General features: G+C 47.0%; 1 protein-coding gene across 2 annotated transcripts in view; it reads right to left on the bottom strand.

Annotated features, from left to right (window-relative positions):
- The window catches only part of SCFD2 (sec1 family domain containing 2), a 304493-nt gene that overhangs the window by 15546 nt on the left and 265481 nt on the right, over positions 1-23466 (bottom strand). The window contains exons 8-9 of one of the 2 annotated variants that reach the window (XM_045572663.1): positions 17810-17939; positions 8549-8683 (exon numbers count right to left, since the gene is read on the bottom strand). In XM_045572663.1, the coding sequence (XP_045428619.1) occupies positions 8549-8683; positions 17810-17939 (265 nt within the window). Of the gene's footprint in view, positions 1-8548; positions 8684-17809; positions 17956-23466 lie in introns of both variants that reach the window. The other variant, XM_036416500.2, reaches the window with a different exon arrangement.

The raw sequence follows: 23466 nt of genomic DNA, 5'->3' as shown, positions 1-23466 counted from the left end.
AATCTTTTTTCCTTTTTCCCCCCAATTAAGCATGGCCACATAAGAAGTGGAACAACAAAACAAAAACCTTCTTAAAACACACACATAAAAAGAAATAAAACGGCCTCATGCAATTTTCAGATAAAACCACCCTCCTCGCGCCAAGTCCGGCGGAGGAAACATCTTGACAAATCATGTCCGTTAGTCAAAACAAGCTGGGATCCAAACACATGGAGTAGATATAAAATCTATTATTTTCAGGAGACTGAAACCCAAACCACAAATTCCAGAAACGCATTTTGCAAGTGCTGCCCATTAGACACGCTAGTTTTAAATTAAATTAACGTCGCAGTGAGGGGGAAGGTATGCTTCGGTTTATTTATTAGATCACTATCGAGCTTTCCTGTAAGGAGATCAAGGTGCTCCGGGAATGGCGTCTGCAGAGAAGACTGGTGTTTGAAGAACGCCAGGTTCTGCCAGAGCGGCTTCTCCCCGGCTTGGCTCCCCCTCCCCCCAGGGCACTGCCCTTTGAAGCCCGGCTTTCTGTGGCTAACCACAGTCCTTCGGGCTGAGGAGTGCATTTGGCTGGCTTGAAACGCTTTCTTAGAGAAGCATGAAGAATGGTCTCATGGGCACGCTCACTCTTCTCCCCTGCTTTACCTTACAGGGCTCCGTGAGTGAGCTGGGGAGAGGAAGGGCCTGCAGCTCAGTTTCTTATTTCCTTCCTTCCTTCCTTCCTTCCTTCCTTCCTTCCTTCCTTCCTTCCTTCCTTCCTTCCTTCCTTCCTTCTTCCTTCCTTCCTTCTTGTTCCTTCTTTCTTACCTTCCTTCTTTCCTTTCTTCCTCTCTTCTTCTTCTCCTTCTCCTCCTCCTCCTCCTCCTCCTCCTCCTCCTCCTCCTCCTCCTCCTTCTCCTCCTTCTTCTTCTTTTCTCTCTCTCTCTCTCTCTCTCTCTCTCTCTCTCTCTCTCTCCCTCCCTCCCTCCCTTTCTTTGTTTCTGGAGATTATATTATTTAAAAAAATATTATGGACAAAGAGCAGACAGGCCTTTCATTACCAAAGCCCTTTGGGACTCGCCTTAAAACCAGGTCTGAAGTATAAGTGAACTTTCCATCCTCTAGATCACATGTGTCAAACACAAGGCCCGCGGGCCAAATCCGTCCCGCCAGGCCTTGCAATGTGGCCCGCACCGCGCTGTCATCACTGCACTCCGCTGCGTTTCCATCACAATGACAGTTTATGACTGTTCAGTAAACCATTCGGCCCACGATTTAGGCTGGATTTTAGATTTTGGCCCCTTCTCTGATTGAGTTCGACACCCCTACTCTAGATTGTAGGGAAAACTCAGACTCCACCAAACACCTTCCTTGCTGAGCTGGACAGTCAAACGTATATTTAGGTGGAGTATATACTGTATTTCCCAAAAGTGGCCACAAGAATATTTTCTGCTTCTCATGCTCTTGCTCTCTTCTCAAAGGAAAGAGTGTGTCCCCTCCCCGCGACGCTGTGTGTGCACTGGTGTCTGCCTGCACATATGGAGTCTGTGAGAGAGATGCTGTGTGGCTTCTGAGAATTCTCCCTGGCGTGTTTTCTCAGAAGTCTGGCCTTGCTGGCCTCTAGTCCCATCCTTGGGACACAGCTGCCATGCTGTGAGGAAGCTCAGGCCACATGGGGAGGCCTGCGTAGGAGGCACTGAGTCCCTTAGCGGCCAGGCTGGGCTGGGCTACCCGCTCACAGTCAGCATCAACTTGTGAATGCGCCATCTTGGAGGTGAATCCCTACCTGTTGAGCTCTGCCCAGAGTACTGGTACAGCTTCCTGAACAGAATAAATGATCAATATTATTTTAAGCCAGTGTCTGGAGACGGCTTCTCTGCAGCAATAGAAAACCAGAACGGGGGATGAAGGACTTCTCTGGACAGTCTGATGCATGGAGAAGCACATGCTAAAGCAATACAGAGAGCGATTTTAGCAAGTTGCAGTATGATGCAAACACGGTTCTGACTTTAGTAAGGGTAGAATCCAGCTGCTCTGACTTCCCTCTCCCGGAGGATTTACTTGATGCAGAAAATCTCAGATTCACAGGCATTTTTCTTGACTTTCAGTGGCTGCAGACATTTACATGAATGAGATGGACGTCTGTGAGCCACTTCCCAGTGCCTGGGATGGAGCGCGGAGGCTGTGAGGAGGGCCGAGCACGTGTTCTCTCCAGCACACAAGACCATGCTTCCGGAGTGTTGCGGGCGGAGTCTGTGTCCTGCCTGACCAGGGTCTGGCCCTGCTGGCTTCTATCCCCTTGAACCATCTTGTCAAGGTCCATGCACGGAATTTCAGCTCCCTACAGCTGGCCCCAGGAGGCTCAGGTTATATCCCCCGAGACCGGGGTTATCAACAGGTTGGACACAAGGTGGAGAAGAAGGCGTCTGTCTGGAGAAACACATCACAGCCTTACAAACATGGTTCCCGCCGGCCCAACAAAAAGGACATTAGATGCCATGTCTCTCTGGCAACAGCACATCAATAGTGAAACCTGAAACCCTTGGGCATCTGTTCTCTGCTATTTAAGTCACTTGTCCACTCGGCAGTTGGTCTGTATGCCCCAGGGGCCTCCGCACTGCCTCTGCACAGGGGCACAAAGTTACTCAAGGTGGACTTTTCTCAGGGTTACAAACTCATAAAAATGGGAGTAGGAAATACTTAACCAGGCACTATTGTGAGTGCTCTGGATGCATGAGCTCATTTAATTCTCAGAACAACCTACACAGTAGGTACTATTATCATCCCCATTTCACAGATGAAATGGAGGCCCGGAGAGGATAAGGGATGTACCCACGGCACACAGCTAGTTCTAAGCCAGACGGTCTGATGCGGACATTTTACCACTACTCTCTATTGCCTCCTGTAAACAGACGAAGCGGTAGAATGAAGTGACTGCTATTAGGCAGCGTATACTGGTTGGCCTTCTATTATTGACAAAACCAGACAAAATCATGACAGATGTTAAATAGAAAAGAGGCCCTCAAACCTCCCCCCGGAACACTCATCCTGCTGCCTAACCACCTGTGAGGACGTCTCTCCTCTCGACTCCTCAGAGCTCTCACACGACAGAACCAGCCCTTCGCCTCTCTTGTTCCCTAGAGACAGAGAGGCCGGGGGAGGGGTCTTCAGCCACACCATGTGTGTGGTCAGGAGCAGAAACGGAAGGTTTCCTCGATGGAGGTGGAGTCAGGCGTCCGTCGCCCCCACGCACCTGGCAGCAGGGTGGTGAGTAGGAGCGAGTGGCCACTGCCTCTCTGGGGTTACGTAAGGACAAGACAATGACCAGCTTCACCTAGTTTAGCAGCTGGAGAGGAGGGTCAGGGATTCCTTTGAGGGTCACCGGAGTTGACAGATCTATCCCCTGTGAAGTTGTTGAAATACGGCTTTTGCTTAACACATTGGGGACGAATCGCGAGAATCTGCCAGCTTTGTGTAGTTCCGCTCCATATTACACAGTGTTTTACAGAGTATCATACTTTAAAAAGATAGTAGCTTGGAAGGGCGTGTAATAAATAACTGCAAAATGCAATGGGCATTTAATTTTAAAGCGTGCCTTTAGCATTTACGTAAAATGTTCTTGTACTGGTTCAATAGAAACTTATCTGGCCACAGGGTAAAGCTAGCGATAAAACTCCTGGTCCGCAATGTGTTAAGGGCAGAAAGTCGGAACAAGGAGCCAGTGACGCTAGCTGACCACTGGGCCACCCTCCGGACCTTCAGCGAGCGCCTGCTGTGAGTAAAGCCATGGAGACTTGCCTGCGTGTTGAGGAAGCAGAAATAAATGGACCCAGATCAGCCCTCCATCCTCCCAGCCACAGCTTTCACGTTCTTTTCACTGTGGCCTACAGCGAGAGATACATTTAAATCATATGCGTGTATGCAGGCACTGGATTGTTCTGTTTCACCTTGCTAGTCTGTTCTTTATTATTATTATTATTTTAAAAAAAAAGTGATTGCAATCCAATGAATTGGTATCTTTTGTTGTTGTTAACCCTCATCTGAGGATATTTTTTCCATTGATTTTTAGAGAGTAGAAGAGAGGGGGAGAGACACACAGAGAGAAACACTGATGTGAGCGACCCAACCAGGGCCGGGGATCAAGCTTGCAGCTGAAATAGAACCCGAGACCATTCAGTCCTTTGGCTTATGCTCTAACTACTGAGCAAAACTGGCCAGGGCCAATGAATTGATATCTTGATCCCTACTGTGCAGTGGATCAAGTTGTGCAGCTAGAAACACTGGGCAAAGATACCCAACGTGTATCGTTGTAAAACAATGTGTAAACTAGGGGTGTCGAACTCAATCAGAGAAGGGGCCAAAATCTAAAATCCAGCCTAAATCGCGGGCCGAATGGTTTACTGAACAGTCATAAACTGTCATTGTGATGGAAACGCAGCGGAGTGCAGTGATGACAGCGCGGTGCGGGCCACATTGCAAGGCCTGGCGGGACGGATTTGGTCCGCGGGCCTTGTGTTTGACACATGTGGTGTAAACGAAGCCACAGAAGTGTGTGTGAAAGGTACGGAGTGAAGACGTGTGCTAGGGGCCTGGGAACCCTCTCCCGTTCTTTCTGTGACCTGTGGTGAAGCACCTGCAGCTCCCTGTGGGAAAGTCTGCCGGCCCCACTTCCTGACCTAGCACATCTCTCACCAGCTTCTCCATGGCCCTCAGCCACACCGGATCTACAGACACTGCCCCTGGGCGATGTGAACTAACGTCATCTGTGACACCAGCGTGGAGTCCAGGGGCAGGGTAGCCCAGCTCTAGGGCTCTCTGAAGTTCCCTGTGCACAAGGATCCCAGAGGGACGCCTGCCTTTCATCGGGCTCTGTCTTTGCTTCTCCCAGGCTCAGCATCCATTCAGTGAGTCCTGAGTGGGAGATGGGGGGCGGAGTAGGCCCTGGAGGGGAGAGTGGGCCAGCAAGTGGCAAGAGAGCAATGACTGTTGATGCAGAGGTGTGATGTGAAGAGGCAGTTCAATGCCAAACACAGATTTCCTCTCCTGGCAGAGGTTGGGTGGGGTGGGGGGTGGGGCTGCGCTCTGCCAGTGAGCGGTGGGGCCAAGTCCCAGGAAAGCAGACAGGGTACCAGCAGATGCCCTGGGAGATGTCCCTCATACTGGCTGCCTCCATGGCTAGTGTAGGCATGGAATTCATTCATGAGCTGCACCAACACGGGAGAGGGAAAATATCTGTGCTAACGAATCATCATGAAGAAAAGGATTAATGACATATGAATATTTAACTTCCAAGGAAACGCCTGAAGCATCCTGGAGCCAGAGCATGTGGTGAGGAGCAGGGGCTTGGGAGGAAGACTGGCCGGAGCCAGATCCTGGTGTCCCATCTCCTTGGTGCTCTCCTGGAAGACATCTGAGGACAGAGAAGAGTATGAGTTCTCGCCTCCTGCTTAACTTTTCAGGGCTCAGTTTCCCCAGTGGGAAAGCAGGGGCACCGATAGAACCTACCTAGTGAGGTTTACATATGAGAATGGCTGGCCCCAGGATACATACTGAGCACAGGCTGGCTGCATAACGTTGGGCCGTAAGTGAGAAACAGTGGAAAGCAGGACCAGGGGGCTGGTAAGAAGCCACAGCTACCTGCCTCCTGCATCTCCTCTCCAGAGTCACTCTCTCCTGAGGGCCTCACCTCCACCTCAAAGAGGAAGCCACAGTTACTTTCTCAAAGCCCTATTGGCTATTCCTCTCTCTCTCTGTTTGTCCCAATTTTGTTGAAACCCTGAATACACGGGCCAGAGATAAATCCTTGCCAAGTTCCATGGAGTAGTGGGAAGAGCCAGCATCCCACTGAACACTGGGATGGGAGGGGCCTTCGGCCAGCCCTCTGGGACTCTCCCACCCTCTGTAGGCAGATGAGGCGCCCCTGGCAACGGAGAGCAGAGGTCCAGCAGCTGGGGGCTGGGGGTCGAGGGCCCGGATGGATCCCGACAGCTGCTGGGAGAACACACATTCTTTCCCCTTAAAACCCATGACTGGGGAGCCTCCTGTGAGATGGGTCTTGGTGTGCAGGAGGGTTATCTTTATGACCCCAACTGTGGAGGCCTGAAGGGGAGGAGCACAGCGGTCTGGGGCCCAGGAGGATTCTGCCGTCTTCCTAAGCAAAGTTCACCCTGGGACCGTGACGTGTCTGACCAGGGGGAGAGCGGCAGCAACACTCCGCAGCACTTAAAACGGGTGACTTCCAAAGGTGGCGTCTCGTGGTTCACGAAACAGCAACGGAAACCAACGGTGGAGGGTCTTCCCACCTGGGCCTGCAGCGCTGCGCAGTCCCTGAGCACATTAAGGCACTGGGAAGCTCAGTGGCAAACGTTTTGCCTTGATTTGCTGTTTAACCCAGTGTTTCTCAAACATACTTGGTCGCCGGCCCTTTTGCTAAGGAATAAGTTCTTCTGTGGAACATCGCTGGGCAAAGAGCGAGTCAGGGCCTCCTCCCATACACACTGGCCTCTCTACAAACGAGAAACTCATGTGGCGAGCAGGGTGCAGGCGGTCCGAGCTCCAGGTGTGCTGTTGGCCAGACCTGCCTGGGAAAGGACACACACAGCCCCTGGGGCCAGCCTCAGACCTCACTGACCAGGCCTGAAGGTCCAGGCTGGTTACTGCAGTCTCTCTTCAGGATGAGGGCCGAGCTTCTGAGGGAGGAATAGGTCAGAGGCCATGTCTAGCCTGGAAGTTTCTGTATGAACCAGCCGTCAGGAAGGGCCACTGAACAACCCTGGGCTACTCTCAACACCGGAGCCCAAGACAGGAGCCTCAGAACAACGCTGGGAAGCTGACCTGCGATGCATTATTTCACACACACACACACACACACACACACACACGTCACCAGCACTCATTGCCACAGAAGTTGCTGCTCCTTGGGAACAGCAGGAAGGAGATGGGCACGTCCATTCTGGCCGTGAACTGCGCGGTTTAGAGTCTGACTGTCTGGCTTCTGTCCTTTGGCTTCGGGGTGGACCCGTTTTCCTGGCAGATGCATATATGAACTCTATGTAGATTAATTCATGATTTTCAAAGATGCTTTGAAGCTGGCAAAACATTCTGTTATTTCCAAGAGTTATTACAACTGAAATCCTGGCACAGACTGGGAGGTCAGCCTGTAATCTTATTTAGATCCTTTTAAATTCAGAAACTTTACAGTGGGTTAAAAATAGATCGCATCTGTGTACTTCTGCTCCTTTCATCCCCACTGCAAAGGCTGTGCAGTGATTTTTGACCCGCCCTCGCTATTAGCCAGAGCAATCCTAGCACTTGTCAACTGGGAATGTGTGAGCCCAAACAAGTCATTTTTAAACGCAGATTGAAGCAGCCACTGTGGAAAAAGCAGTATGAAGTTACCTCAAAAAATTGAAAATGGAATTGCCTTATGACCCAGCTATTCCACTTCTGGGAATATGTCTGAAGAAACTGAAACAACTAATTCGAAAGAATATATGCACCACTGTGTTCACTGCAACGTTACTTACAGCAGCTGAGACTTGGAAGCAGCCCCAGCTGGTTTGGCTCAGTGGATAGAGTGTCGGCCCGCGGACTGAAGGGTCCCAGGTTCGATTCTGGTCAAGGGCATGTACGCTGGTTTCAGGCTCGATTCCTGGCCCTGATCAGGGCATGGGAAGGCAACCAATCCATGTGTCTTCCTCACATCAATGTTTCCCCCCTCTCTGTTTCTTTCCCTTCTTTCCATTCTCTCTAAAAATCATAGGAAAAATACCCTTGGGTGAGGATTAACAACAACAAAAATAAAAAACAAACAAACAAACAAACAAAAAATGATTTGGAAGCAGCCCAAATGCCCATCAGTAGATGAATAAATAAAAAAGCTATGGTACATTTACACAATGGAATACTACTCAGTCATAAAAAAGAAGGAAGTCTTACCTTTTGTGACAGCATGGATGGACCTGGAGGTTATTATGCTAAGTGAAATAAGCCAGTCAGAGAAAGACAACTATCATATGATTTCACTTACATGTGGAATCTAACAAACAAAATAAACTGTCAAACAACATGTAAACAGACTCATAGACACAGATAACAGACTGACTGACAACTGTCAGAGGGGATGGAGGTTGAAGGACTGGGTGAAAAAGGTGAAAAGACTTTAGAAAGTGGGTTTTGGGGAGATGCCAACCATATGACTGTGCAAAGTTCCTCATTATCCTGCATAATAAGCTCTAGAACTAATAACAGCAGACTGTCACCAATCAGGAACAGCAGAATGGTACATGGATTCGTGTGGCATGGGAATGGGGCCAGGGAGGATGTGGCTACCCTGCCCTGAAGGGCTGTGCCTTCACAGGAAACATCCCAGTGCGTAGATCAAAAGAAACCGGAGGAGGCTGGAAGGGCAGGCTGCTCTTCACCAACAGTTAAGTGAAGACTGCACCTGGTTTCAGAAGAGTCAAAACACTGCACGGTATCTTATGGGGCAGCGGGCGGGTGAAGGGGGTGCCAGTATTTTCATGCCGGCAAAGATAGCATTCCATTCAGGATAACCTCTCCGCGGCGGTTTTACCTTCATGAACATGCTAAATCCAGTCTTGAGGAGGTCGGTGAGGCCTGACGACATGTGCTCAATATCAACAGGATCTGGCCTTTCAGGATCAAATATTTCCTCCACAACCTGCTTCAGCAACGGCTTGTAGGATGCCTGGAAGGGTAAAATATTACACTGTGAGCAACAGGGTTTGTCTGGTTTGTCTGGAGAGAGGATGGCTTTATCTGCACCCAAGGAAACAAAACAAGGTTATTTTGATACTGAGCCAAGGCTATGGTTTTGTGTGTGAAAAGGCAATTATAACAACACTGGATTTTTTTGGTAGATTTTCACCCCAGTACCTCAGCACTAAGTGATGTTTCTCATATTCCTTATAGAAGCAACTCTCTCATCCTTAGAGCTGTAATCACAGAATGGTTAGTGTTTCAATTATGATTGAAAGTGATGATTTTGTGCATGAAGTACACTGGAAAACGAAGTATTGTCATTTGGTATACACATATAGATGGTATCCAGTTTTTTCCTAAACTTTGTTAGAACTATGCTCCTTCTGCTAGGAACTCAAATGTTTTCTTTCTTTCTTTTTAAAAATGTCTTTATTTATTTTAGTGAGAGGATGGGAGCAGAGAGGAGAGATAGAAATGTTGATCGGCTGCCTCCCGCACACTCCCTACCTGGGATCGAGCCCACAACCCAGACATGTGTCCTGACTGGGAATAAAACAGGTGACCTCTTGGTTCATCAGTTGACGCTCACACCAGCTGAGCCATACCAGCAGGCAGAAAAAATGTTTTCGTACAATGTTTTGTTGTCATCCAAGCCCAAGGCATTCCCTCCTTCCTCTACAGAGCTCAGCTCCAAGTAGGACTTGGACGGAGAAAGCAGCCAAGGTGCCAAAAAGGAATCCGACTAAGGTCAGGGCTGAAGAGAGGCAGGCCGCATGGTACTATAAACATTTCAGTAGAATTTAGTTGAACTTTTGATAAATAATGCTAAATGCTTTCCTTTTCCGTGACCTGAATAGCCTATCCACACTTAGTAATACTTGGAGGCAGCTGGTCTAACTGAGCATGCTCCCCACCTCTTTCCTTGGTTCTCCTTTCTACCAAGCTCCTCCTCTCATTTCCTCCCATCAATGGGATCACCTTCCTCCCAGTCCTGTGACTGCCGCTGCTGTTCCAGTTCCACAGGGCACCCAGTGTGAGCATAAAGGATAAAGGGAGAAAGAATGACTTCCCTCAATGCATTCTCTCAATCTCTTCTATCTCTACCGTGTCTGTTACAGGCTCAGAACAGCCAGGCTCCCAGGAGGACTGGTGAGATGTCTTGAACTCCTGTTTCTCTCTTTGTATTGGCCAAAACTGTGAGCTGCCTTTAGCAAGTGTCCAGGATATTTGGTGCATTATCTTCATCTCTGGCTTCATCTTGCTTTCCTCACTGTCATTTATTTTTTACTCTTATTTTACCTTTATTCCTATTTTCTTACCTAAAATATCTTAAAAATAAAGCAGGGCATATACTATCAAAATCATAAGCAATCATTTAGCCATCTGGTGCATTTGTCAGGGATAAGATGCAGGGAAAAATGGCAACTGCTCAGTTGTAGCCTGCTTATGTTTATTGGTCAAGTAGACCATTGCATTCCCAGAGATCTCACAGGTTAATGCTTTTGAAAGTAAAGCACTGGGCAGGAACACTGTTAAGACAGAAAATAACACACACACACACACACACGCACACACACACATCAACCTTCCTCATAATAAAGCTATATCCAGAGAAATTTTAAAAATTTACCATACATGCAAAAATCTATAGGTTTGAAAACACACTTTTGATGAGGCAATCATGAATTGAAATTCTCATATATGGCTGTTGGAAGGGTACATTGCTACAATTAGTGTGGAGAGCCTATCGATATTACAATTAATTGCATTTGACCTAGCTATTCCACTTGTAGGATATGTTACTATATTAAATATGTTGATATATGTAAATGATGCTCATAAAGAGTTGTTTATTGTTTGTAATAGCAAAAGATTGGAAACAACTCAAGGGCCTATCATTAGGGCGCTGTTTAATAAAGGGGTGCATCCACAGTAGGGGACACTATGAAAGTGAAGATGGTCCTGGAATTGTCTACTCAGCCAGAAGCTACCCACTTCTGAGAAAGGACCACAGGGAAGGTGGTGATGGGGGACAGGATGTCTTCCGCAGCGCCCTGCTCAAAGTCTCCCTCGCACGCTAAGAAAGGGCCGGAGGGGAGATGAGCCGTGTAGTTTGTCTCAACATTAACAGGGCTAACCATAGTAATTTAATTTTCCTAATCAAGCATTCCCTGCCAGTTCTCCTTTATTGGGGGGTGGGGAGAGGAGAGGAATTAAAGACACAGACGTTTTCATCCTTTCCTGATCTTGCTGGTCATTTATCCCTTGCTTACACCACATCCAGAGTGTGTTGGCAGTAGGGGTCGGTGCCCACCTCAGTCACTCAGACACCAGGTTCCTCCTCCTTCAGGCCCGAGGTCCCCACCCTTGTAGCTCATCATCAATGAGGTAAGAGAGTATAAAGGGTTTCCAGAGAGATTTCAGCTCTGCCCGAAAGTGATCTGTATCGCTCCTACCACAATTCATTGGCCAGAATTAATCACAAACCTACATTTCCCTGGAAGGGACTCTGGAAAAGGTGGCCTCACTGTGCCAGGGGGAAAAGCAGTGGAGTTTGGGGTCCACATACATTGTCTCTGCTGCAGACATATTGTAAAGTCGGATGGAAACATGCACATAATTAATCCCTTAACAACTGACAAATCGCATGTTGTAGGCGAAGTACTATTAAACCTTTTCCCTTCTGCATAAGAATTTGACCTTTGGTTAACTTTTTAGCTGTTTCCCTGGAAACTTGATAAGGGAAGAATGTCAAACGCTAGCCAGGCAAGATTGCTTAGGATAAAAGTGACCCCTAGTTGGTTAACTGCATTAGACTGGGAGGACTATAAATATTGGAGAGAAGGCAGGCCTTTGGGCTTCTCTGAGTCTGATGACTCTTGCAGACTGGCATAATGGGGCACGTGCCTTGGAGGGACGCTGGAAGCTATACTGTGCAGTTGTTCCAGAGAAATTGGCTCCTATGGGAGACCAGGGCTTTAAGACAGGGAACTGTTCCCCCCCAACACCCCCTCCCCCAACCCCGGCCCCCAAAGTGAGTCTAGTTCTCCCACTCCTGAGCTGTCACCTCAGGACCAAACTGAGTAATGGTGGTCACAGGGAAGGGGAATGCCCACTGTTTGGCAATGGTGAGCTGTGTCCCGGCCTTGGGCAGACTGGTGTCAAGAGGGGGCTATGACCACAGAGCCAACTTACCCACCAGGCATACAACACACAGAGCCTGCGTAGGACCCGTGAGGCTTTTAGGGACCCATGAAAATGCAGTAATTTCTTGTAAAATTAGAAGAAAAAAATGAACTTTTAGGTCAAAGAAATGTTTTGATATATACTATTTATATACTTGTCTCTACACCAATACAATGGCATAATAAAATGTATGCTATTTTTTATTTTTATAAAAAAAGGGGGCCACAAACTCAAAGCAGCATAGGGCCATGAAAATCCTATTACCCTGTATGACAGTGTCCTGAGGCTGCCTGGAGGTTTGTTTGAGCCCAAAGAGACCCCCGATGGGCATTACATATGAAATAATTACACTTACAAAAAGTGATCTTATACCAGAAACTCTTTTTCTTTAAATGGCCAGTATGTCTTCTAGAACAAACTGCCCTTTTAACAATGCCATATTTAATTAAATTATGAAAAATAAAATATTTATGTCTGTGTCCTTGGTTATTCTTTTGTGACGGAGATAATGTGTGAGTAGGTCTAGAAGACTTTTATTGACCCAATAAAAGTATTGACATAGCAGGAGTTTGCCAGGATACACGTCAGAGATAATTTTAAGAAACTAGCTTAACTCCAGTGTCTTCTTGAATTTGGTGCACATTAAAGGTGGCCCAGGATTAGTTTCCAAGAAAATCTGAGTTGTTGCCACAGCCACATCCCATGGGTCAGGGCTGCTGCCCTCGCTTTGCCGGTTGGTGACGGTGCAGCAAGGGACTCAGTCCTGCTCCTGCAGATGCTTCTGCCTTTTCTGCCAAATTGACTCTCAACAACCAACGCCTTGGGAAAACGTGTAGACGTGTAGAGACAATATTCATTCTGCAGTCCAAGACTGTTCAAAACATCTGTTCAAATCTGCTCATGGCTTTGACTATTCGGTGGTTTATTTATTTTTATTTTTTGCTATACTAAGATATTTCCTCCTTTCATCTTTTACTTAAAGAAAATGGTTTGCTCATCCATCCATCCATCCATCCATCCATCCATCCATCCTTCCATTCATCCATCCTTCAAAGGAGAAGCAGATGATGCACTTACAATGTTTTTGAGTGCAGCCCCTTCCATTTCAATGTGAGGACACCAATGCCCAGAGCTAGCACTAGGATGCGCGAGTTCACAGAGGCATTCAGAAGCAGTGAAGGAGGGCAGCTTTCCCAGACCCCAGTTTACTCCTGGCTCCTCTGCTTCTTTCAGAAAGGACACTAGCAGGTCTGGGTTCAGGGGCAGTCAGGACGAAGAACAGAGTGCAGCGCCTGGAAAAGAGCACCTGGTGGCCAGGGTAGGGGTGTGACCGAGACGGGCCAACAGACTGTTTAGAGAGCCACATTTCACCAGACACAGGATGAAACAAGCCTCCTTGGGCACGGCTGCTTCGCAATGCCCTTGCTCAACATGCCAGAGGCACGGAAGACGGCACGCATCTGTGGAAAGTTTTCCCCGACACAGCACGGCGCTGCGAAACCTCTGCCAAAGCAAGTCGTGCGAGAGCCATATGGCATTTCTTTCCGAAGGGGCTCGCCAGCTCCTGGCCCTGAGACATGCCTGATACTCCCTGCTGCCGCTGCTGAGGAGCGCAGCCCACTGAGGACTGGCACTGGGGAGGAGGTGGAACCTCCTGTTAAACTGGAACAGTTGAAACAGAACACATAAGACTCGCTGCATCAGCAAAACTGGGGCTTAGGTTTCTAGCCAACAGTGTCTGCGAACAAACAGGACCTTTCCAGTCACACTGGTGTCAGCAATGAACCCCTTCCTCGCACAGCAGCCAGCAGGGCAATCCGCTTGAGGGTCACACTGTCTGTGTAGCCCATCTCCTTAGCAAAGGGAAAGGCGAAATGCTACAAAAGAGGACAAGAAGGCCTACTTTGTCCTTCACAGCAAATGTTACATAGTGCTGCCCACGTGTCGGCTCCTGTCCCGAGAGCTTTATGTAAATGAACTCACCTAATCCTTCAGTGTTTCCCAAAGTGTGGTATACGTACCCCCTGGGGTACGGGAAGAGTTTGGTGAGGGTATGCGTTACACCGGAGTTTGGTGGGGATATGCACTGCACCGTGCTTAGCTGCGCCTAATTCTTCGTTCTCATGAGTACGAGGGGTACTCAGCGTTACGAAAATTATAGAAGGGGTACACATATGTCAAAAGTTTGGGAAACACTGCCTTAGGGCATCTGTATAGGGAGTGACTGTTATTAGCTCCTTCCTGCAGAGGAGGAGCCGGGCACAGAGAGGGGAAGCAACATGCCTAAGGTAACAGAGCTCGTAGGGGGCAAAGGTGGGCTATGGATCCAAAAGCTCAGGGTCTCAGACTGTTCTGTTAACCTCTGTGCTAACCTCCCTTTCACTAACCATGGAGAACATAAGAAATACCATCCATGCTGGATAAGACCCCCCGTCCAGGATCCACCCACCCACTGGCCTGCTGGGTGGCAAGCACTGAGCGCAGCTCTGCCTCCAGCTTTGGTGGTGTGCTCCTCCAGCCAGGTGCTCCCACAGCAGCCTCTTGGCCCCCCTCACCCCTCTCCTGACTGCGCCAGGGGAGGGCCAGGTCTGTGCTGATGTTAGGGGCTCATTTCTGGAAGCCCAGAGATTTTATATGTACTTAATTCTTTGTATGAAACCAGTCTCCTTGAAACAAGGAGAGGGATGTCTGCTTTTTGTATCTGAGCTGTGACAGACACTTTTTCCTAAAGGGCTAAATGATGACGTTAAGCCAGAGGTGTCTCTAGTATAAACAAAAGACACAGGAGTGAGTGGCTATGAGCGGCCGCTCGTGCAGGCTGCACTGGGAGGGAGGGGCTGGCAGGGGACAGAGATCCAGGGAGAGCCCAGATCTGCAGTGCTGCTCAGAGCTGGACTGGAACCCAGGGCCGGACCAGGCCCAGAGCCCTCCCAGGTGTCCTGGGGATGCCTAGGCATCTCAACCGGCTAGACAGAAAGCAAACATTTTTCCTGGAGCCACAGGGCTGAGGACCAGACTGGGAGGAGAAATGGACAGAAAGTTGCTCAGCCAGGACCTGTCTTTAAAACTAGACACAACTGGACTCTGATTCTGGTCTGAACATTTGTCTTTTTCTAATTACATGCACTTTGTGTCCCATCAAATCTTCTGATATGTAATGAAGATATGTGCATTGCATACAAGATAAACCCAACAAATATTTATTAAACATCTATTATGTGCAAGATACCACTCTAGTCACTAAGGGTATGGCAGTGAACAAACCAGACCAAAATCTGTGTTAAAACCTCTTTAAATTGGAAAAATATTAAAAAAACAAAATAGGTAAAATTTACCCATAATCACATCCAAACAGTTTTCTCTAAATAATGCAAATACAGAGTAATATATAAATTACAGAGTCATCACAGGTCCTCCTTGTCCATCCAACCCTTCCCATCCCTCACAAAGTAACCATTATAATTTTTTCCAAAAAATTTAAAGACTGAATAAATATACAAACCCATATACTTTTTATCATTATATTTTTTAACCAAAATAGAAAGATGCTTTATGGAATGATCTACAACATGTATTTTTTTCACATAATAGATCATGCACCTCTGTTTTAGTTAGAATTTTCTGAGAAGCAGAGCCTGAGACATGGGTTCAAATATAGTCTCTGCTTAGGACACTTAGATCCATCCCATTCATTGTCATGGTTGCACAGCACTCCACTGTCTCTCTATCATTATTTATTTAATCCCCTTGATATATACACACACACATTGCCCCCCACCCTTTGTCCCCATGTTTCATCGGGGAAAACTCATTTTCCAGGGCTCTGAGGCCTGGAGAAATGAGAGTGTTGGCATCAGGGAGATGTAGTCTAGGAAGCTTATCATTGTCCTTACCATGCCCCAGATTTATAGCGAATGCATAATTATGTGAAATTGGCCAAATCAGTCACCATGATGATCATAACAGTGAACAGACCTCATTAATTTAGTGGTCTGTTTTCCCCTTTGCCAACTCTAGTATCTACTCACATCTTGACATTCTTTGGTCTAAATTTCATCAGTTCTATCATGTCTTGTGGAACTAGTCTATACCACAGTATTTAAGATTGCTATTTTTAAAAAATATTTTTATTGATTTCAGAGAGGAAGGAAAAGGGAGAGAGAAATAGAAACATCCATGATGAGAGAGAATCATGGACTGGCTGCCTCCTGCAATTCCCCCATTGGGATCAAGACCACAACCTGGGCATGTGCCCTTGACCAGAATCGAACCTGGGACCTTTCAGTTCACAGGCCAATGCTCTATTCCCTGAGCCAAACCGGCTAGGGCAAGATTGCTTTTTTTAAAAAATAGCAAAATGGCATATAATTAATTATCTGAGTGACTGCACCTGTGTTTGTGGAAGAGATGTTTTAGATCACTGAATGAAGGATGGGAACTTGAGTTTCTAAATTGAGTGCCAGTTTCTAAGGTCTTTTATATCTTAATGGGTGATATAAAAGACGGTGATGCCCATCAGCACCATCAATGAATATTTCTGTAGCCTCCATGAGAACCACAGTACAGGAAGAGAGGAGATTTTGTATTGGCAGTGAAGTCCTGGCATCTGGCTGACCTGTGTGCCTGTGGGAAGTCCCCTGGCCTTCCTAGATCTGGATAACGGCATGTCTCTGGCTTACTTGTCATGAGAATGAAAGGAAACATGGAAGGCAGGAGTGCTCTTTCAGTATTAGCTGCTCCATGAATGTATGGGGGGAAGACTGTGTTTTGCTGGGCTGCAGGGGGTCACCTTGGCTCTCATGTACATGCCTGCCTTAAAGCCAGCATCCTGAACTTTTCAGTCTTCACTGACAAAACATTTCACTCTTAGCAACTAGAGTGGGTTTCAGTGGAGATTTCATGGGAGATGGAGGAGAAGGCTCCTTCACACGCACAAGCAAAGCTCAATGACCTGTCCCATCAGAGACACCTGCTCTTCCTTGAAAGCTCATTGTGGCCACCAGGAGCCTGGCTTCTGTCTCCTTCCTGGGCTCCTGTCTTCCTTCACTCCTGAAGCTGAAGCTTCCCTTTGGCTTTCTATAGCTCCCCCCTGCTGGGTTTTCAGAGAGCAATTACTCCTTCATTCATGGATTCCTTACATCTTCCTACTCACCAGTCAAACACTCCCCCTCCTCCTTAGAGAGCAGTGAGGGGCTTTCAAGTAACAAATGCTTTTGCTACCACCACCATTTTTTTCCCCATTGCCATAATACTATTAGGCAATTTTGTTATTCTAATTGTTCAGAATGTTATGGACTGCTTAGATCCAAAAAGTTGGGAATCACTAACGGCCAGCTCCTCATGTGGCATCTGTAGAAATTAGAGACAAAGAAGGGAAGAGACTTGCCTAAGGTTACAGAGGAAGCTGCGACAGCTATAGTTATAAAGTGGCGACTGTCCCACACATCACTCACATCACTACACCAGGCCTCCTGTACAAATGCATTGGGATGCTTTTTTATTTTTTATTTTTTTTAAAGGACATCAGGCCTAACATAGCCTGTATTTTTATTTTTTAAGTGTATTATTAATTTTAGTGGGAGATAGAAACATCAATGATGAGAAAGAATCATTGATCTACTGCCTCTTGCATGCCCCCTACTGGGGATCAAGCGCACAACCCTGGCCTGTGCCCTGACAGGGAACTGAACCATGACCTCCTGGTTCATAGGTCGATGCCCAACCACGGAGCCACACCTGCAGGGCTTGGAATGCATTTAGACGCAGGGGAACCCAGGACTCTGAATGGGAAAGGGACCTGGAGTTCATCTAGGACGGACCCCTCACTTTAGAGAGGTTAATATGGAAATGTTTCTTATACTCTTTGAATCCTAAAGATGCCACACGGATTACATGGTTCCTTTATAACGTATGTACTAGTACTTGCCTGGTGGGTATGGTTTCCAGGGACATACACAGACTTGAACTGCTTCATGAGACTCCGAGCTCCGGCAATGTCCCGGAGCGACGTGAAGAGTGCATCCACGGCAGCTTTGGATCGGTGAAATGTCAGGTGACTCAAAGCGTCGCAGCCTGAAACAACGCAGAGGCATTTTCTTGGGTGAACAAATATTGAAATTAAGTTTCAGTCAATGCAGCCTGAGCTCGATGTAACACAACTGGCATGTTTTTTAAACCCTATTTCCCCCAGCGGTTCACTCAGTGGGCTGCTTCAGTCACTCACGAGCCATGAAACGTTGACTATGAATGTCTTTGACAGAAGCAGAACTCAGCAGTGCCTGGGACCGCAGCCGCTGGCTGCAATCCCCAGACTGCAGAGAGGAGGCTCCCCAGGGTCTACTGTCCTCAGAACACAGCCTGGGAAAACCGGAGGAGACATGGGAAAACACAAGAGCACTGCGATTAGCCTCTCTCGCTTGAATGCCGCCAACAGTTTCCATGAAGCAGGACGGCAAGACTGAGAAAGATGACAGAGCTCTCCGATCACAGAACATGCTGGGATAGGCATCTTTCTCCCGTGCTGACAACACAGATGGCGCATTTCAAAAGGCAGCCATTCAAAGTCAGTACAACTCAAAGGGGGCCTCATAAGAAGACCCCTCTCAGCGACGATTCTATTTCTTTTGGAAACGTATAATACAATAGATGAATGCATTCTCTATCTTGTTAGAAGCTCATGCAGAGGAGGAGGATGGTGGGTAAGTAAGAAGTTAAAAAAAAAAAAAGATTAGAGGTGGGCATGTTTGACTTTCTTCAATACCGAGTTAACGCATTAATCCTCACATCACTCATATGAGATTGGAGCTATTATCTCCTCCAGTACAGGGATGAGGATAAGTAGTGCTCCTGTCAGCAGGTGTTGCCAATGCTCTGCCTGCGCCTGCTCAGTCACGCTGGACAGTGCCCACAGGTTTGGGGAACTGTTCCCATGTACCCTGACTGCTTCTTACCCCAAGTAGTTGATATCTCTCTCTCTCTCTCTCTCTCTCTCTCTCTCTCTCTCTCTCTCTCTCTCTCTCTCTCTGTATGTCTCTTTGTTTCTGTGTCTCTCGAGGGCTTTCTCCAATTGTGGGAGCATGTTTGGCCTCTGTGCGGAGCAGGCCGGGGAGTCAGCACTCACAGGAACAGCCCAGCTTGCTCAACCCGTGGGAGAGCGATTCTGAACTGTGGTCTCCATAGCTTTCCCAGGGGGTCCCAGCAGGACGGAGTCCCAGTTGCCCACAGCTGTTAGTCACTCAGTGAGGGCCCCCTTTCGGCTTCCCTCCTTCCCCATGTCACTTCTCTACTTCCCGACTGCGTCCTGGGATACTTTTCCAAATGCAGTGCTTGCACCCAACCCTGTCTCAGGGCCCCGGAGCTTCTGCAGCCACTTGAACACAGCAGCCTGGATCCAAAGCCTGCGTTCCTGAGTTCTTTTGGGGGAACAGTTTTAAGATAGTACTTACATACGATACTGTTAACCTGTTTAAAGTTTACAACTCAATAGCTATAAGTATATTCACATTGTTGTATAGCTGTACAATCATCATCACAATCAATATTAGAACATTTTTATCACTCCAATAAGAAACTGTTATTTGCCCATTAACTGTCATTCCCCATTTCCCTGTAAACTGCCCCCGCCCCCCCATGACCTTTCCCCCATCCATACTTTCTCTCTCCATGGATTTACCTACTTTGGACATTTCATATATATGGAAGCATAAAACATGATTTTCTGTGACGGCTTCTTTCACCTAGCATAGTATTTTCGGGGTTCATCCTAGTTGTAGCATTTTTTTTTTTGTATTTCATTTTTTTCCTTATTGCTAATATTCATTTTATGGATATACCATATTTTACATATCCGTTCATCAGTTGATGGACATCTGAGTTATTTTCACTTTTGGCTATTATGGATATGCTAGTCTTACTTTTGAGTGGACATACATTTTCAATTCTATTGGGTGTGCATCTAGTAGAAGAATTGCTGAGTCATATAGAAACTCGGTGTGTAGCCTTTGGGGGAACTGCAGGCTGCTTCCCGAAGTGTCTGCACCACTTTACACTCCCCCCGCAGGCAAGAGCGTTCTGATTTCCCCGAATCCTCAACAATGCTTATCACCTGTCTTCAGGATTGTAGCTATCCCAATGGGTGTGCACTGAGGAGACACTGGTTGATTTTGATAAAGAGAGAAACCATTTTTAGGGAGTTCAGCTAGATCCAAACAAGCGTAAACTAGAAAGGAGTGCTTGTAAAGTACCTAGGAGCATCTGAGGAACACAGCGGTAGCGGACTCGGGGAGGTGGATGTGAGTAGCTGAGCCCCTCCTCATAATTACTGTGGACCACTGGATAGAACTCTTAAAGGGTGGGCATAATTAGGAACTGTTTTTATTCACATTTCTGACACCCAGTGTATGTTTGTTCACCCACACCAACTGATTCTCTGACTCTGCAGACACCCGCTGAGTGCCCTACAATTCCATTCAGATCTGACACTGACCGAGAGAGGTTAGTGCAGACGCCTCAGTTTAAGGGCTCAGTCCCACAAGGCCTGGAAATTGCGGATTATACATTGAAATCAAGCAAAGGCTACATGATTGCAAAGAGTTAGGTCACCTGTGGCACAGGCTGTCGGGCAAAAATGTTTAGAGATTACTGGCAATGAACAAAATGAAACCAACAGAAAAATAAGACTGCCAAAGGAATTGTTGGAAGGAAAAGAAAAAGTCCTAAATTCGCCGATAAAGTAAAACTTTCCTGAAAAACAGTCAATTACCAACTGTAGGAGGGCAACTTCTGCCCGAACCATCAACCTTTTAGCGTGACTGGCATCCTTAAAGCAAGGGATACACACAAACTCGCACGCACACACGCACACAGTTTAGAAATGTGGATCAGGGAGGACAACGGCTTGTGCAATAAAATCACATCCCTATCCTTGCAAAGTCAGAGTTCAAAATGGCCCTTTGATTACAGTCATGAGCTCTTCCATTCAGAATATCCTGTGAATGCAGCTCATTCCAAATCTATGCTGTGGTTAATAGTGTAGAGATGATGTGGACAGAAAAGCTATAGAAGGGGATGAAGTCTTTTCTATGAAAAGAGTGATCACTACAATCAATTACATTATGCACATGACGAGTAAGACGTTATGCATATCAGTTCATTTAGTCTCCTCAGAAGCCCGGTGAGTTAGGAACTATTATTATTCCCATTTTGTGGATAGGGAAACTGGCCCAAAGACAAGTTAAATTACACAGTCACTCAACTACTCGGTAGAAAAGCTAAGAATCAAACCCTCGCAGTCTAACTAGAGTTGGTCCTGTTAACTGCTTTCTTTTTAAGATCAATAAAACTCTTAATCCACTCTAAACATGGAAGAAATCCATTTTTCAAAACGGAGTGAGTGCCTTCTTTCTTGGGATGACCTGGGCCTGTCCCTGGTGGTGGACACTCACCGTGGGGCTTGCAGCTGGGCCTCAGGCTTGCCTTTTGAGCCACACAAGGCCTGAGGTGCCCCGGGCCTGGCCGCACACTCCCCTTTGTATCTCTGCTCCCAAAGGTGCTGTACTCGTTACTTCTAATAAGCCCCTGACAGCCGGTCCCATTAAACCAGCTTCTGAGATAACAGTGTTTGGTAGGGACTCCACATGGACAGCGCCAGTCAATTCTCACTGAATCCCCTGGTTACACAGAGAATGAACCTGAAGCTGACCCCAGACTTCAGCCAGGCATGCACTGTGTGCTTCAGGGGCCTATTTCTTGATAAAGGAGGCCCCCAATCCCTGTGTTCTTCTAAAATAGGGATGACTCATGCCCCTGCGATTTCTTTATCTGCGGGGATCGGGGATCCCCTGGGTAGGGGTCCAGTTACTCCTCAGAGCAACCAAATTAAGCTCCTGTGTCGGTGCCTGCCCTTCTCCCTTCCCTCTCACCCGTCTCCCCTTACTGAGGTCCCTCTGCTTCGGCGGAGTGAGAACAGTGGTTTCCATGGTTTTGTGCACTGCGGGGACCCACACTTTCAGCAACAATGAAGCTGAGCCGGAGAGAAGGCTGAACAGCTAAATGATCCTCCTGGGATGGCTAAAATGAAGCTGGGCTTCTTATTTGTCTGGTTCCACCAGTTTGCTTGTATTCCTTAGGTAGCAAGGAAAAGAAAGCATCTCATCTCAGGAGGCTGCTGTGTCTGGGTTGAAACTGAAGTAGCCATCATGGAAGGCCTTCCAACACACATACACATGCACACACACGCACACGCACACATGCACACACACATGCATGCATGCACATGCACACACACACAAAGTACACACATAGCACACACAAAGGGGCAGGACAAACATCAAGCATGCCACTTCTATGGCTGATTAAGCTGAGGGCATGACTAAAATAGGATTTGAAATGTGTTCTCCTCATAGCTCTGAAAGTCCCTCCCATCTGACTGATAAGAACTAGGACCCAGAACTGTTTGAGCTTGGTCAAGAGGTCCTTCTGTCATCTGGACCCACGTTACCCAAGGCTGGCCTCCGCATCCTTGGATGGGCCTGAGGTTGAAAAAGCCGGGCCCATTTCCCGGTTTGTATCCAGCCTTCCTGCCTCTCAGGAACCCCCTGATGGCAGGGTCCCACCTTCAGGGGCAGTGAGAGAAAAGGTCCACCAGAAAGGGCAGAGCACCAGGAGGTCATGACTCCCTCATCCATCCAGCTGTCTGACATCGCCTTTTCTCTCTTTTCAAACCACTGTTTCAAAGACGGAGTCTTTTCTCATGGTTCTCCATAAATTCTTGGTAAACAAAACACACACACACACACACACACACACACACACAATAAAAAACCAAATAAGCCCCAGCAAGTGCCATCCCTCCGAGAGCTTGTAGGGAGGCTGATGCATAAACCACTCCTGAGCAGGCAGTGCAGGTCAATGGTAAGTAAAGCTACAATAGAAGCCCTCTTTGTCAAACATACTTGGGGCCATTTAAAGATGGGGATCATGAACATCGATCTCTCACAGACATATATGTGTATAAATAAAATATTTTATTTAAAATTAAAACATAAATATCCATTTTTCACTAATCTTTTGAGGAAATGCCAAGGTCTTTTCTTTGAGTATTGTTTGTTGATAAGAGTTCTGTCTTTTTTTAAAAAAACAAAAACAAAGCCATTATGTACTGTGTAGAGTTTCTAATTTTAGTTCATTGAAAGTGGACAAGATGTTAAAGACATCTGCAGCACAATCTGAGAGCAGAATTATCTTAGATGTAATGTGTTTTTCCCTACAACCTTTTATAACCACCTTCTCACACCTCATTCAAAAGCACTTTTAAAATGCTTTACCGAGTCTTCCGAAAGCTTTCAATTTGGTTTTCACTGAAACAGTTTTTCTTTTTGAATGCATATTTAATCAGTGTGTAAGAACATTTAATTATGGTTTAAACTTAATAACAAGTATGACTGTCATACACTGGTTTGGAAATAAACCCCAAAGTCTTGGGAATCATACAACTCAGCCCGAGAGGACACATGTGCCCGGACACATGGAGGCTGCCCGTGAGCCATGAGGGCTCAGAGTTTCTGTGTTAGGCATTTTCTTCAT

Source organism: Pipistrellus kuhlii, unplaced genomic scaffold, assembly GCF_014108245.1.
Source record: "Pipistrellus kuhlii isolate mPipKuh1 unplaced genomic scaffold, mPipKuh1.p scaffold_m20_p_1, whole genome shotgun sequence".
Taxonomy (NCBI): domain Eukaryota; kingdom Metazoa; phylum Chordata; class Mammalia; order Chiroptera; family Vespertilionidae; genus Pipistrellus; species Pipistrellus kuhlii.
The sequence above is the reverse complement of the archived record's forward strand: the minus strand, read 5'-3'. Positions and strand labels throughout refer to the sequence as shown.